Here is a 14,290-nt window from a genome sequence, read left to right as displayed (position 1 = left end):
TCGCTTCATCTCCACAGAGATGCAGGCAAAGGGAAGAAGCCAAACCGTTTATTAATGGAAGATGAAACAAAGAGACGAGAGGGGAGGGGAAAAGAGGGGATGGGCAGGGTCTGAGGGCTGGAGGTAGGGAGCTGTCAACAGGGAGGGAGAGTGGAGGGGAAGAAAAGGTGATGGATAGACTGAGGGCTGGTGAGGCAGAGCTATCAAAAAGGAGGACATGTGGAGAGAAAAAAAGGTGATGGGCAGTGTCTGGGGCTGGAGGAAGGGAGCTATCTAGAGGGAGGGAGCTATCTACAGGCAGGGAGAGTGCTGAAGCCACAAGAACTGTGCCCTATGCCAGGAGTTCCAGCAGCACTGAGAGGTGATGTCCTCTTCAATGTCTCCGGGTGTGTTCTTGGGACACTGGTTCACTGGATCCAGAAGGTGTGCCTAATTCTTTAGGTCTTTGAGGAAACTGGGCTTGATTTTCCAGGTTAGAGCATGACGGGCTGGCATCCTGCCTCCGGGCTTGAAGGGCTGGAAGAGACAGCAACAGAGACATGGTGAGATCCCGGATCTGTGGGAATGCTAGGAGTCCTTCTGAACAGGGCCATCCCACCCAGAAGGGAGTAGGAGACATTGGAATCAGCTGGGAGGTACTTGCCATGTCTCCCAGACGTGTGCCTGAAATCTCTGTGTGCTCTGCCCACAGCCTCCCTGGTGCGCACCGGGAGCAGAGCCCACTGCAGCCGGGACAGGGCTCGCAGCTGCCCCCGCCAGCCCCCGCTGTCAGCCCGTTGCCCTCACTCACCATTGCAGATCAGCTGGAGCTCTCCCTGCTGCCCCCTCGAGCTGCGCTCGGCCATCCCTGCGAACACAGAGCCTGTCACGGCCCAGCGGCACAGCTCCCTGCCAGCGGCGCTGCCAGCCCTGTGGCCACACGGCCTCCTGGCCCGGCAGGGCTCAGTCCGGGCCCTTGCCGCACGCTGCCAACCCAAGGGCACGGCTGCCGGAGGGCTGCAGCAGCGCCCAGGCCAGGCGGGGCTCCACGGCGCCGGGCCCGGATGGCGCTGCCGGGGCAGCAGGTGGGGCTGGGGCCGAGCTGCGGCGGGGTGGGGAGGGAGCCCGGGCTTGTGGCTCACCCATGAACCTGACGGCCGCCTCTCGCAGGGGCTCCTGTGGGCTCTGCAGGTAGGGCCGGGCCCGGCGCAGGTGCTCGGCCGCTCGGCTCCTGTCCTCTGCCAGCTGGAGAGAGCAGCAGGAGGGAAGGGTTGGCGCGGGCTCCGCCCCTGGGCCGGGCGCTCCCTGCGCCCAGCCCAGGCCTCCCCTGCCCGCACAGCCCTGAGGCCCGGCCAGCAGCCGCTGGCGCCGGGCTCTGGAGGGGTCAGAGGGCCGGCTGCTGCCCGGTGAGCCGCGGTGCCGCCCCGCAGCTCCGCCGAGCTGGGGCTCCATCGGCACCCGGCTGGGACCCACGGGAGCCTGGAGAAGAGCCCGCGCGGCCTCTGGCTGCAGCAGCGGGCAGGGGCACAGCTGCCAGCCCACACACTGAGCACTGTGCCCATGGGGCTTCTCCAGGCTGAGCCTGGGCCTTCCAGGCCGTCCTTACCAGGACCTCAGCAAACTTTGACAGCTGCTCCTTCTCCACCACTTGTTCGAGATCCCTCCTGTTCAGGTACTTGGCCACCCAATGCAGCGTTTCCTGAGAGGCCTGGAGAGCAGCAGAGAGCCAGAGATGGCCCCACAGCCCAGGCCACAAGACCTGTGCCCCTGTGCCAAGGCCTGGAGGAGGCTGCAGCCCGCCAGGCGCCAGGGCAGGAGGCAGCCGAGCCCCCTCCCAGCATCATAGAAATGCTCACCTTTGCCACGTGCCAGTTGTCATCATGACAGTAGATGAAAAGTGTGTCCAGGCTCTTGTTCACAATTGTCTCCAGGGGCTTTTTTCCCTCATCCACTACCAAGTCCATCACCTTACAGAAGAGTTGAATGGAGAGCAACTGCACATGGCTGTTGTCCTAGAGGAAAGGAAAAGACCTACACCAGCTACTCCAGGCCCACCTGGGCAAAGGCCTGAAAATCCACAGGGCACAAAGTTTCTGGGAAGCACCCGATGCCTGTGGCTCAGGATGCAGAACCTTACGTGATCAAAGAGCAGCAGGAGTGCCTCAGCCAGCTTTGGGGCGGTGGTGCTGGATACCAGGATGTCTTTGTGCTGGAGCACATTGGTGAACACATGGAGGCTCATGCTGACCACCTCTCTATCTCCATCCCCCAACAGCTCCAGAAGGCTTTGAGACACGCTGCACATTCTTCTGGCCTGGGTGGAACACAAGGCTGTGCTGGGAAGCCATGGACGGCTGCACGGCCAGCAGCGCCCTGGCACTGCAACGCCACCCTGCTGCTGCAGGGCCCACAGGCCAAAGGCCTGTCCCAAAGCACTGGGGCAGGTGAGGCAGGAGAGCTGGGAGCAGCTGCCTCAGCTCCTGAAGCCCTGCCAGACCAAGGGGCTGCTTTGCCCGGCGCAGCTTCAGCCGTTGCCCCCTTCTCACCATCGAGGGATCCTTGCTGAGCACCACGAGGCCTCTGAGTGCCAGGCGATGCCGCTCCCTGCACTCGCTCTGCAGGTGCCTTGACATAATCTCCAGCATGCTGTCACCACATTTAGTCGTGTCCAGGCACTCGAGGACCTGAAAGGCACAGGGCAGTGACAGGGGACCCGGCCGGCAGGAGCCCAGAAGCGCACAGGGCTGGGCCCAGGCAGCAGCACAGGGTGTGGGCACTGTCCTGGCAGCTGTGGCTACAAGAGGGCAGAGAGCTGGGAGGCAGCTCAGCGAGGCAGCGCTGGCCAACAGGCTCACCTCCACAAGGAATGCCAGGGCAGGCAGATCCCAGCACGGCTCCTCCCTGCTGAGCTGCCGGAGCAAGTGGAGTGCGATGCGAGAACACAAAGGGATCAAACCACGGAGCATCTCCCTGGCAGGGGGGAAAAAGACACCAAAGCCCTGAGGTGGGGAGACCAAACCTCTCACAACACTGACTCACAGAGCTCTGGTCTTTCCCCAGCATCCCTGGAGGGGATGTGAGCACTTGGAGAGGCAGCCCCTTCTGGGCACCCTCCTCTCCCAGCCTTTTCCAGTCTTCTTGGCTGTCTCCCGCTGAAGAGGCCCACTGGCCCATGAGCACAGGGACTGTGTGGGGCACAGGGCACAAATGCTGGGGGCAGTGGGCAGAAGAGGGTCTCACCTGGCCAGCAGACCCACGGCATAGTGCTGGGTGTGAGCACAAAGCAGCGTGTCCCAGCCACGCTTGCGCTCCATAGCCACCACCACATGGTCACACTGCAGTCGGCAGAGCAGAGCCTTCATGGCCTGCACTGCAAACCTGTGTGCAGAGGAAAGCCCAGGTCACACTGGGAGCACTGGCGCTGGCCACAAGGGCATGGGAAGGACAGGAGGACTGTTGGGACCTGTTGGGCTTGCTGGGAAGGCGGTGTTCCTCCCTGCATGCTCTCCAGAAGTTATCAACTTCCTCTGGTGGCATCTGCTGTGTGGTGATGACAACATGGAAGAGCAGAGCCACAAACAGGCGGGAGGAATAAAGGACGATGGTCTCGTGGCACTCAGGCACTTGGACAATCAGCCAGATCACCAGAGTTGCCTGCAAAAGAAGCAGCCCAAGGCAGCGCTCAGTGCCGAGGTGTCCATGGGGCAGGGCCCAAGGGCAGGCTCAGGGGGAGCAGCGGGCCTGCTGCCCCCTGAGCCTGCCCCTAGGCCAGGTTTCAGCCCAGCGCCTGAGGCATGGAGAGGATGGAGAGCTGCTGGAGAGGCGACCTGGGGCTGAGCAAAGGCCCAGAAACTCACAGCCAGGGCAAAAAGGTCCTTGTTGTCCCCATCGGAGGTGCACATTCTGTGCAGAGGCCAGTCCTCCATCACACAGAGCAGTGTTGGCAGCACTTTCTCCAGTGCTGGTCCTGATGAGCCTATGGCTCTCCACATCATTGCAGCAGCTCTGTGGGATGGCAGCTCTGTGTCAGGGGCATCTCAGTCACAGCACCATGCCCTGTGCAGCTGTGGGGGCCCAGGTGACAGAGGCCTGGTGCCCTGAAGGGCAGGGGGGGAGCATTGGCAGCAGGCTCAGGAAACAGAGGGGCCTGAGGGTCCTGGGCCTCTCTGCCTGTCTGGCAGAGACCATTGGACAGGCTGTGCAGGGCCACGGGCCCTAAAGGCTGCTGAGCCCTGAGCTCTCAAGGCTCGTGGGCCCCGTACCTGTCACATGTTGGGGCACAGCGCAGGAGGGTCAGCACCACGTCAGCAGGGTGTTCTTCTGCCAGCCTCACAATGTCCGTTTGCAGCCTGGCATCCACAGAGACGTGGGACATGAGACTCTGGTGGATGTTCTCCACCTTGGCTGGCACCTGGAGGAGACATGGGGGAGACTTGGAGCGCTGTCCAAAGGAACAACTTCCCCAGCTTCCCCCAAGAAATGCTTCTGTTCCCACCACACTGTGCTGGCCTCAAAGGCTGAGGGGGCCCAGAGACCATGGCTTGAGGGGACACACCATCCTGGGAGGCCTCCAGGTGTGGACCCAGGCTGCTTACCTGCTGCTGCTGGTGAGAAGAAACACAAGGCTCCTTGAAATAGTCGAATATGAGTTCCTGACTCAGAGTGGGAGTGGGCGTGGTGTCAGTATTTGCAAGGCCCTGAGTCTCTGCGGTGTTGGCGTTTGTGATGGCCACATCCTCAGTCAGTGCCATGTCAGCCTTTGCCCTGTGATCATTCATTGCAACCTCAGAGTCTTCTGAGTGCTCCAGTGAATCTGGGCTGGTGTCAGTAGTTGTGACGCCCTGAGTCTCTTCCTTGTCGTGGTTTGTGATGGCCACGTCCTCAGTCATTGACGTGAGAAGAGCCTTTGCCTAGGTTTCAGTCTCTGAGGTCTCAGAGTCTTCTGAGTGCTCAGCCAAATCTGTGTTGCCATCAGGCTCTGCCTGGAGCTCGGTCAGCCCCGAGTCAGGCTCGGCTCTGCCCTCAGCTGCTGTGCTGCCGGTCTTTCTATGCCGAATGCGCAGGAACTGCCGGAACATCTGCAGGAGAAGAAAGGACAGGGAAGCCTGGGATGTTCCATGGAGTGCTCCAAGCGTGGTGCTGGGCTGAGCAGTGACAGCAGGCCCAGCCCATGTGGGGATGGCTGCTGGTACCTTCAGGCTTTTGCGGAAGCGGCCACGGGCGGGTTCCTGCTCTTGTGTCCGGTCCAGGGCTGCATCTGGCAAAGAATCAATGCACGGGCTGGCTGGCGGGCATCCCCCCAGAAAACGCTCTGGTCAAAATAGAACTGGGGGAAAAGATGAGGAAAATGAAATGTCTGGTGAATGCAGGTGCAACACATTCTGTATTAAATATAGAGTTGGAAAAAATTGGTCCTGGTAAAGTTTTGAATATTAGTGGAGCCACAAGTCACCAGCAGAAGTTATCCCTTTCAAAACCACAATCTTATAAACTGGGAAAAGGAGTAGGAATTCATCGGTTCTTATATATGCCTACGCCCCCCAATCATCCCTCACAGATGGGAGTGGCTTTGTAGGAGCAGGTCAGTGAAAATCAGGATATACAATTAGCAGAGAGCAACAGGGGATAGAAGCCCTACCTCTGTGAGTTTTTGTCTCTATAGATTGTTTTTTTTTTTTATTATTTCATTAAGTTTGTTCATTTTATTAATCTCAATTACAAGAATTCCAATTTGGTATTTTGGATTATTACTAGTTATATATAGATTGATCTTTTTATTGTAATCTATTCAGATTGATTTATTTAATTGTTTCTGTTAGATTCATTTGGTGTTCTACTGGTAATGTTTTATTTAGATTCTACATTTTAATCATTTAATTTCAATTTATCAATTATTTTATTTGATTGTTTTACTCTACAAAGTTTTGTCAAATTTCATTATTTAATTTCAATCATTCAATTTAATCATTTTATTTAAAGTTGACAATTGTGATTCCAATTATTTAATTTCAGTCATTCTGCTTCAAATCTACTAATTATTTCATTCTATTTCAATTATTTGATTTTCAGTTATTTAAACCTGAACTGGATTAGAAATTGTTATTCCAATTGTTTTATTTCAGTTGTTTTATTCCATTTTTTAATTTCAAGTTATTAATTATTTTATTCAATTGTTTTAATTTTAAAGTTGATACAATTGTGATTTTAATTCTTTAATTTCCATCATTCTGCTTCAAATCTATTAATTATTTCATTCTATTTCAATTATTTGATTTTGAATTATTCTCATTTAAATCTGAACCGCGATTGAATGTTGTTATTTCAATTATTTTGTTCTAATTGTTTTATTTCAATTTTTTTCAATATCTTATTTCAATTGTTTTACTTCAATTCACCAATTATTTTAAGTAATTGTTTTAATTATGTCATTCTATTTCAAATATTTGTTTTTCAATTAGTCTTATTTAAACCTGACCTGGATTAGAAATTGTTATTCCAATTTTTTTTATTCCAGTTGTTTTATTCTGGTTGTTTTATTGCAATTGTTTCATTCCAATTGTTTCATTCCAGTTGTTTTATTTCAGTTGTTTTATTTCAATTGCTTTGTTTCAATTTATTAATTATTTAATTCAATTGTTTTAATTTAAAAAATTGTTAATTCCATTATTTTGTTAGATACAATACTTAAAATTAAATGATCATGTGCTAGTCTGATTGCTTATTTCCAATCATTTTATTGAAATTTAATTGTTTTATTCCAATTGTTTCTTTATTGCAATTACACAATTCTCATTTTGTGATTCCAATTAATTTAATTCTGATCATTTTTACTTTAATTAAATTATTTTATTTTAATTATTTATTTCAAATGTTTTAATTAAATGCCAATACTTTAATTTTTTGTTTGATTTCAATCACTTGATTATTCAAGCTCGTATTCATTACGTTAATTTAGATTGTTGTATTCAATATTTTGGATAGAATTTATTTTTGACCAATCAAGGTTCCAATTGCTTTATCAGTTTATTTTGTTAAGAGTTATTTCAATTGACCTATTTCATATAAGTGTAGATCCTTTCATGAGCTCATTTGAGTTACTGGTTGCTAGGTTAGTTAGTTGTCCGGTTCATTTACAAAATGGGGCAGTGTACTAGTAAGAACTCCCGTAGGGGAAGGACTGAGAAGGGTAAGCTGAAAGAAATTCCACCCAGTAGCCCTTTAGGAGAAATGATTGAAAAATGGGAAAGTGATGAGAAGTTTAAGGAATTAGATAAAATAAAGATGATACAGTATTGGGTCGAGATATGGCCAAAGGAGGCTCTTCAAGAAGGGTCAGTTTACTGGCCTTGGTATGGTTCAAAGGAGAGAAAACCAGACCAAAGAGGAGAATTTGAAAAACCAGACTGCTTTTACTGCGGTAAAGGGGGTCACGTTAAGAAATATTGTAAGCAGCTCGTAAAGGGCCAGAAATTATACAGAGAAACTGAGACAGGAGTTGGAGAAGGAGAAGATTAGGGATGTCAAGGGCTCTATTCTCTGAGGGCAGTAAAAGATTTAAAAGCAGAGCCCTCGATAAATTGAGAAGTAGGCCCTCAGAGAGAAGAATTTGAATTTTTAGTAGATACAGGAGCTGATAGGTCATGTGTTTTTAAGATACCAGAAGGAGCAAACTTAGTAGAGCAACTTGTAAAGTAAGAGGGGCAAGCAACAGTCCATTTGAAGTACCTGTAATTAAACAAGTAATAGTGAGAGGAAATTCAAGGGAAGGATGTGTTGATTCACTATTTATGCCTAAGTTGAACTGTAACTTACTCGGCCGTGATTTACAAATAAAGATGGGGATGGGGTAGTTCCGAAAGAAGGGAAGATGGTAGCAACAATTATGAGATTAAATAGAGAAGACGAGAAAGAAATAGATTCCCAGGTGTGGGCAGAAGAGGGTGGTTGAGGTTTATTAGACATACCACCGATAGAGATAAAAATGAAACCCGGAACTACAGCCATTCAAGTCCGTCAATATCCCATCTCAGCTGAAGGAAAACAGGGGTTAAGTCCCGTAATAAAAGGATTGATTCAAGATGGGGTATTAGAGCCGTGCATGTCACCCCACAATACACCAATTTTACCAGTTAAGAAACCGGATGGAAGATAGCGATTAGTACAGGATCTAAGAGAGGTCAATAAGCAAACTGTAGCCAGATATCCAGTAGTGCCCGACCCTTACACTCTGTTGAATAAAAAACCACCAGAACATTCCTGGTTTAGTGTGATAGCTCTTAAAGATGTATTTTGGGCGTGCCCATTAGCAGAGGAAAGTAGGGGGTGGTTTGCTTTTGAATGGTATGATGAGAACACAGGGAGAAAACAACAATATCAATGGATGAGATTGCCCCAAGGGTTTACTGAATCACCAAATTTGTTTGGACAAGCACTGGAAGGGTTATTAGAGCAATTTGAGCCAAAAGAGAATAGCCAGATTTTACAATACGTGGATGATCTATTAATTTCAGGGGAGCAAAAGGAACTAATATGAGAAACTACCATAAGACTTTTAAATTTTCTGGGAAAAAAAGGGGTTAAAGGCGTCAAGGAAAAAAGCTCCAATTTGTAGAGCAAGAAGTAAAATATTTAGGACTTTTAATTGGGAAAGGTTATAAGAAATTAGCAATGAGTAGAATTGAGGGAATCCTATCCCTGCCCTCCCCAAAGACAAAAGGGGATGTACGAAAATTATTAGCTTTAGTTGGGTACTGTAAATCCTGGATTGATGGACACACCCAGTTAGTTAAATTTTCATACGATCAATTGGTTGAGACCAGGACTTTTGAATGGACTGAAGCAGATGAGGGGAAATTAATGGCATTGAAGGAAAGACTGATGAAAGCTCCGGTTTTAAGTTTGCCAAATTTGGAAAAACCTTTTGAACTGTTTGTAAATGTAGATGAAGGAATTGTTTAATGGTGTATTAGTGCAAGAGTGGTGCTGAGAAAGGAAACCGGTTGCGTATCTATCTAAATTGTTAGACCCTGTGGTGAGAGGCTGGCCCACCTGCCTACAGTCAGGGGCCGCTACTGTGACTCGAATTGAGGAAAGTTATCAACTAACTTGTGGAGGTAAAATTAAGGTACATATCCCCCATGATATAGAATTAATATTAAGCAAGAAAGCTAGTCAGTGGATTACGGACAGTCGATTACTGAAATATGAAATGAAGTACTCACTAATATTGATAACATAGAACTTACAACTACAAAAGTGCAAAACCCTGCACAATTTTTATATGGGAAATCAGAAGGCCACCTTGAACATTGTTGTGAAGAATTAATTGATCTGCAAACTAAAGCAAGAAAAGATCTACAAGAATTACCTTTATTAGAAGGGGAAGTGTTATTTGTAGATGGCTCTTCTCGAATTGTCGAAGGGAAAAGGATGTCAGGTTGCGCAGTCATAGATGTGGAAACGATGAAAGTAATAGAGAAAGGAAAATTGCCAACGAAATGGTCAGCTCAGTGCTGTGAATTGTATGCCCTAGTAAGAGGTCTAATTTGGTTGAAATACAATAAAGGAACTATCGATACTGATTCTAAGTATGCTTATGGAGTTGTTCACACATTCAGTTAGATTTGATAGGAAAGAGGGTTCATAAAGTCTAAAGGTAAAATGTTAATTCATGAAGAATTGATAAAAGAAATATTAAAAGCACTAAAAGATCCATTACAAGTCGCAGTAGTACATGTTAAAGGACATCAAAGGGGGACATCAATAGAAATACTCGGAAATAATTTAGCGGATCAGACAGCTAAAGGGGCAGCTTTAGGAAAAGAAGAGCAGCTACTTAAAATAGAAAACCTAAGAGTAATAGATGGGGAAGAGATTCCAATATTCACAGAACGAGAGCAAGAAGAATTGCAAAAACAAGGGGGCGTTAAGGATGAATTTGGGAAATGGACAATGCCTGATGGGAGGCAAGTATTGAATAAAAATCTATCTCGGAAAATCCTGGAAATTCTGCATGCCTCTACGCATTGGAGAACTCAAGCACTGTGTGATCACTTCTTAAGAACATATGTGCGCATTGGGTTATTTGGGCTAGGAAAAGCTGTAACAAAGGATTGTATGACTTGTCAGAAAAGAAACAATAAAATAATGGAGAAAGTACCTGTAGGGGGAAGAGAATTACCTAAAAGGCCTTTTCAGGATATACAAATTGACTTCACTGAATTTCCTCAGGTACAGAGGTTTAGATATTTATTAGTTATCATCGATCACCTTACCCATTGGATAGAGGCTTTTCCAACAGTAAAAGCAACTGCGGAGCTGTTAGTAAAATTCTACTTGAACAAATTATCCCACGTTATGGTATAGTGAATACAATAGATTCAGACAGAGGGCCTCATTTTACTGCTAGAATTTTACAAAATGTAATCAAAACCCTTGGTATGACTTGGAAGTTGCATACTCCTTGGAGGCCCCAAAGCTCAGGAAGAGTAGAGCGAGCTAACCAGACCCTGAAAATTACACTTGCCAAGCTAGTAGATGAAACAAAAATTAATTGGATCAAATGCCTCCCATTAGCCCTGATGAGAGTGAGAACAAAGCCTAGATCTGATGTGGGTATTTCCCCTTATGAATTGATGTTTGGACTCCCATTTTTGACCACCTCACATTGCATGGGGACATACGAAGGAGATAAAGATGTGAAAATTCACCTAAAAACAATTGCAAAAACATTAGAAGAGTTAAGAAGAAAATGATATCTCCCCCAAAGTACTCCTATTGATTTTAAAATCCATAAATATCCAGCAGGAGATTGGGTATTAATTAGATCGTGGAAAGAACAGCCGTTAACCCCCAGATGGGAAGGCCCGTACCAAGTTTCATTGACTACCAAAACTGCAAAAAGAACACAAGAGAAAGGGTGGACCCATGATACCAGGGTCAAAAGTCCAGTTCCGGCTCCCACAGAATAGACTATGGGAAATTTGACTAACATCAAGCAGCACCTCTTGTTTTTATAAGTGTTGTTCTAATGTTGTAATTTATGAACTGTTATTTAAAGATATTGTTTATCAACCTGTTATTTAATATCCTATTTAAATCCAGTATTAGTGTAAAAGTTAAGATAAAGAATTATATGAATATTTATTGTCATATTTATTAAAATGTTACTATTGAAAATATTTATTGAAGTTAGAAAAGCATCTCTTTGATTTTAAAAAGTAAAAGTAAAACATTCAACTAATGGCAACTAATTACAATTTCTGGTATTTCTCATTACAGAATCAGTGACAAGAAGTCTCCATAAGATAGAGCATTCTCCCACCACTGTAGTGATCTGACCCTAAAACGGAAAAAAATAACAAGTCAACACAGGGAAAGAGTGGAGTGAGACGTGGACACCGGTAAGAACCGGTAAGCACAGGGGGCAAGCCCAGATCAGGTGACAGTGCTCTTACCATCCAAAGCTGACTAAGGACCATGAGAATCAAGAGAGTAACCTGTACTGGACCCCTATGGGGGTTGATAGCAATAACGACTGTGAGTCTCCAGGAGAGCTCACCAAACTCCTGTGATAAGTGCTATCATGCTGTCTATACCGGAAATGCGCGAAGCGCAGTTCTCAGATTCCACACTAATCTTAACCCTGAGTGTGTTGACTTGTCACAATTACAAACCTGTGTAGAAGATGGAAAAACCTATTGGCTATTTGAAAATGAAGGGACCCCTAAACAGAAACTAGTGGGGGAATGCCCTACAAGGGAGAAATGGTTCTGCACTGACAAGAAACCAGGGAATAAGGTTTGGACTTAATGGAAAAGGATTGGACTTAAAAAAAGAAAAAGAAATAAAAAGGGTGAATAAACCAGGGGTAGAAACAAAATTACCGAATGGAAAGAATTTGTTTTCAGATCTAGTAGAAAGAATTAGCCATGAGTTCAACGTATCGAATATATGCTGGATATGTGGGGATACCAGGAGGTCAGAAATATGGCCCTGGGAAGGAATCGCGCTCAGCCCTCAAGAAACTCTAAAAGCAATGAAAAACCTAGATAGAGATCGAAAACCAGACGTCCAAAATGCGGAAGAAGTTTGGAACTTAAAGTCCGAGGTAATCGGGGAAGAATGTATATGGAGAAAAGGACTGAACTTTCTTTCCTATGTAGGTGAACTGTCTTGTAAAAGGTATCTAACTACTAATGATACCCATGAGTGGTGGATTCCCCAGAGTAAACATCTGTATTGGGCACAAAAACAAAAGCCAGGCTCAAACTGTTCATTTATACAAAGAGAACAATTGTAGGAGTGTCTAGCTAAAGAACCAAATCTATTTCAAGACGAACCCTGGTTGTCTAAATTTTGGAACAAAAATGAAGTTAGAAATACCAGATCACTAAAATTCTGGAAAGGCCCAAAAGGATTGTTTTGGATTTGTGGAAAGATGGCATATGTGATGCTACCAAAAGACTGGAAGGGCAGTTGTACATTAGGTGTAATAAGAGTGTCATTCTTTTTACTTCCAAAAGATGACCATCCAGATTTAGGGGTACCCCTCTATGATGAATTAAAACGTCAAAAGAGATATCTAATTGGAGGAACCCAGAGCTGGGGAGACGAAGAGTGGCCCCCAGAGAGAATTATTGAAACCTACGGCCCTGCCACCTGGGCACAGGACGGTGCATGGGGGTATAGAACCCCCATTTACATGTTGAACACAATTATAAGGTTACAAGCACTTCTAGGAATAGTTTCTAATGAGACAGCTTTAGTTTTAGACTTGTTATCAGTACAGAGCCGCCAGATGAGGACTGCCATATATCAGAACCGGCTAGCCTTGGACTACCTGCTGGCCGAAGAAGAAGGGGTATGTGGAAAGTTTAATTCATCTGAATGTTGTCTAGAAATTGACAATCATGGGGACCTAATTAAAAATGTAACCACCAGGATTAGAAAACTCGCACATGTACCAGTACAACGATGGACCCCATTGATAAAAGCTAATTGGTGGGATAACATCTGGAATGGAGAATGGTGGAAAAAGATACTGCTTATAGGGGGAGGGGGGTTGGGGGGGGGACTCATAAATTTAATTTTCCTTCCTTGTTTAATACCTTGTCTTATCAGAATGATTAATAACATTGTCCAGACTTCTCTTGAAGGGTTAACAGATGAGAAAATTATGCTGATGAAAGAAAACCAAGACAGAAAAGGAACAGAGAGCGCAAAAGAGATGTATGAGAAATACCAGAAGTTAAGAGAATTTTACCAAAAGTATGAAATCCAGTTTGATAAGTTAAGGCTGATGCGGGCCAAGCCCGATCAAAGAATTAGAGGGGGGATTGTTATGAACAAAAATAAAATTTAAACCTTTGGGGAACGTAGTTAACAATGGTTAAATGTTGTTAATACAAGGTAAATGTTGTTAATACAAGTTAAATGTTGTTAATACCAGTAACAAAGTGTGATTAGTTCTATGAAAACCCAGTAGTGTGGTTCATGTATAAAGGGGGAGTGGAACCAGGGAGGTGATGGGTTGCCAATCTTTGTGCAGGGGCAGAGAAACTTTCAGGAGTATTCTGTCATAGAACACAACCACAACTTAAATCAAGATTGGAAGAGAGACCAGCCAATGGGAGGTGAGAATTCCAAAATGATTGGCCAAGACTGCACCAACTTATAAGTCAATCAGCAATGGAGAAATAGACCTGTCACAGCACAGATCCTGAGCGCCCCAATCAGGAGACAAGAGAGAGACTTGAAAAGGCCTGGGGTGTCTAACTCCCGCGTCTTTCCTGGGAGCCGCTTTCCCTGAAAACACCCCTAGGTTACAATTACTAAGCTGTTGAAACAGTATCTGGACTTGCCTGAGGCTTTTGCGGCCAGTTGTTCATTTTGTAATAAAGAAGCTTACTTTTTTAATCAACATGCCTCCTTTTTGTTACTTTAAAGTTTCCTTCTAAGCCTGTTTGCAACATGTACTGTGGACTATGGAGAGGATCTTGCAAAAGAATTTGCATCAGGATAAAGAGAAGGGGAGAATGAAACAAGGCCTTTGCTTGACATAAGCACAGAAGTAAACGAGTACTTAGCACAGATATACATAACTACTTAGCACCAGTTAGCATAAGGAAAAACTCGAGGGCCAAACCTGACAGGAGAGTGACTTGACAAAAAGCTTTAGACAGAGTCTACCAGAAGAACTAAGGGCAAGTACGGAATCAGCCCTGTGCAGGGAAACCATGAGGAGGAAGTGCTGCTTTAGGGCATGGACACTGCTCCTGGACAGCGGCTGGGCATTAGCTTCGAGGACAGG

The 14,290-nt window shown here is 45.9% G+C and overlaps 1 protein-coding gene across 3 annotated transcripts; it reads left to right on the top strand.

The window, feature by feature from the left end:
* Window positions 1-981: 981 nt before the first annotated feature.
* Window positions 982-13,900, top strand: LOC128790666 (endogenous retrovirus group 3 member 1 Env polyprotein-like). 3 transcript variants are annotated; one of them, XM_053947616.1, is made up of 2 exons: window positions 982-1,064; window positions 11,260-13,900. In XM_053947616.1, the coding sequence occupies exon 2, from the start codon at window positions 12,419-12,421 to the stop codon at window positions 13,340-13,342; it is 924 nt and encodes a 307-aa protein (XP_053803591.1). In that variant the 5' UTR covers window positions 982-1,064; window positions 11,260-12,418; the 3' UTR covers window positions 13,343-13,900. The 3 variants fall into 3 exon arrangements, with proteins under 3 accessions (XP_053803591.1, XP_053803589.1, XP_053803592.1); XM_053947614.1 differs by lacking the exon at window positions 982-1,064 and adding an exon at window positions 5,175-5,560; XM_053947617.1 differs by lacking the exon at window positions 982-1,064 and adding an exon at window positions 5,574-5,621.
* The last annotated feature ends 390 nt before the right edge of the window (window positions 13,901-14,290 follow it).

This window comes from Vidua chalybeata, chromosome 7, assembly GCF_026979565.1.
Source record: "Vidua chalybeata isolate OUT-0048 chromosome 7, bVidCha1 merged haplotype, whole genome shotgun sequence".
Lineage (NCBI taxonomy): Eukaryota > Metazoa > Chordata > Aves > Passeriformes > Viduidae > Vidua > Vidua chalybeata.
This window is presented reverse-complemented; position numbering and strand designations above follow the sequence as displayed.

Bases quoted from the DNA above. Each gene is read 5' to 3' on its own strand.
- LOC128790666 (XM_053947616.1), top strand. From the start codon at position 12,419: ATGGCATATGTGATGCTACCAAAAGACTGGAAGGGCAGTTGTACATTA.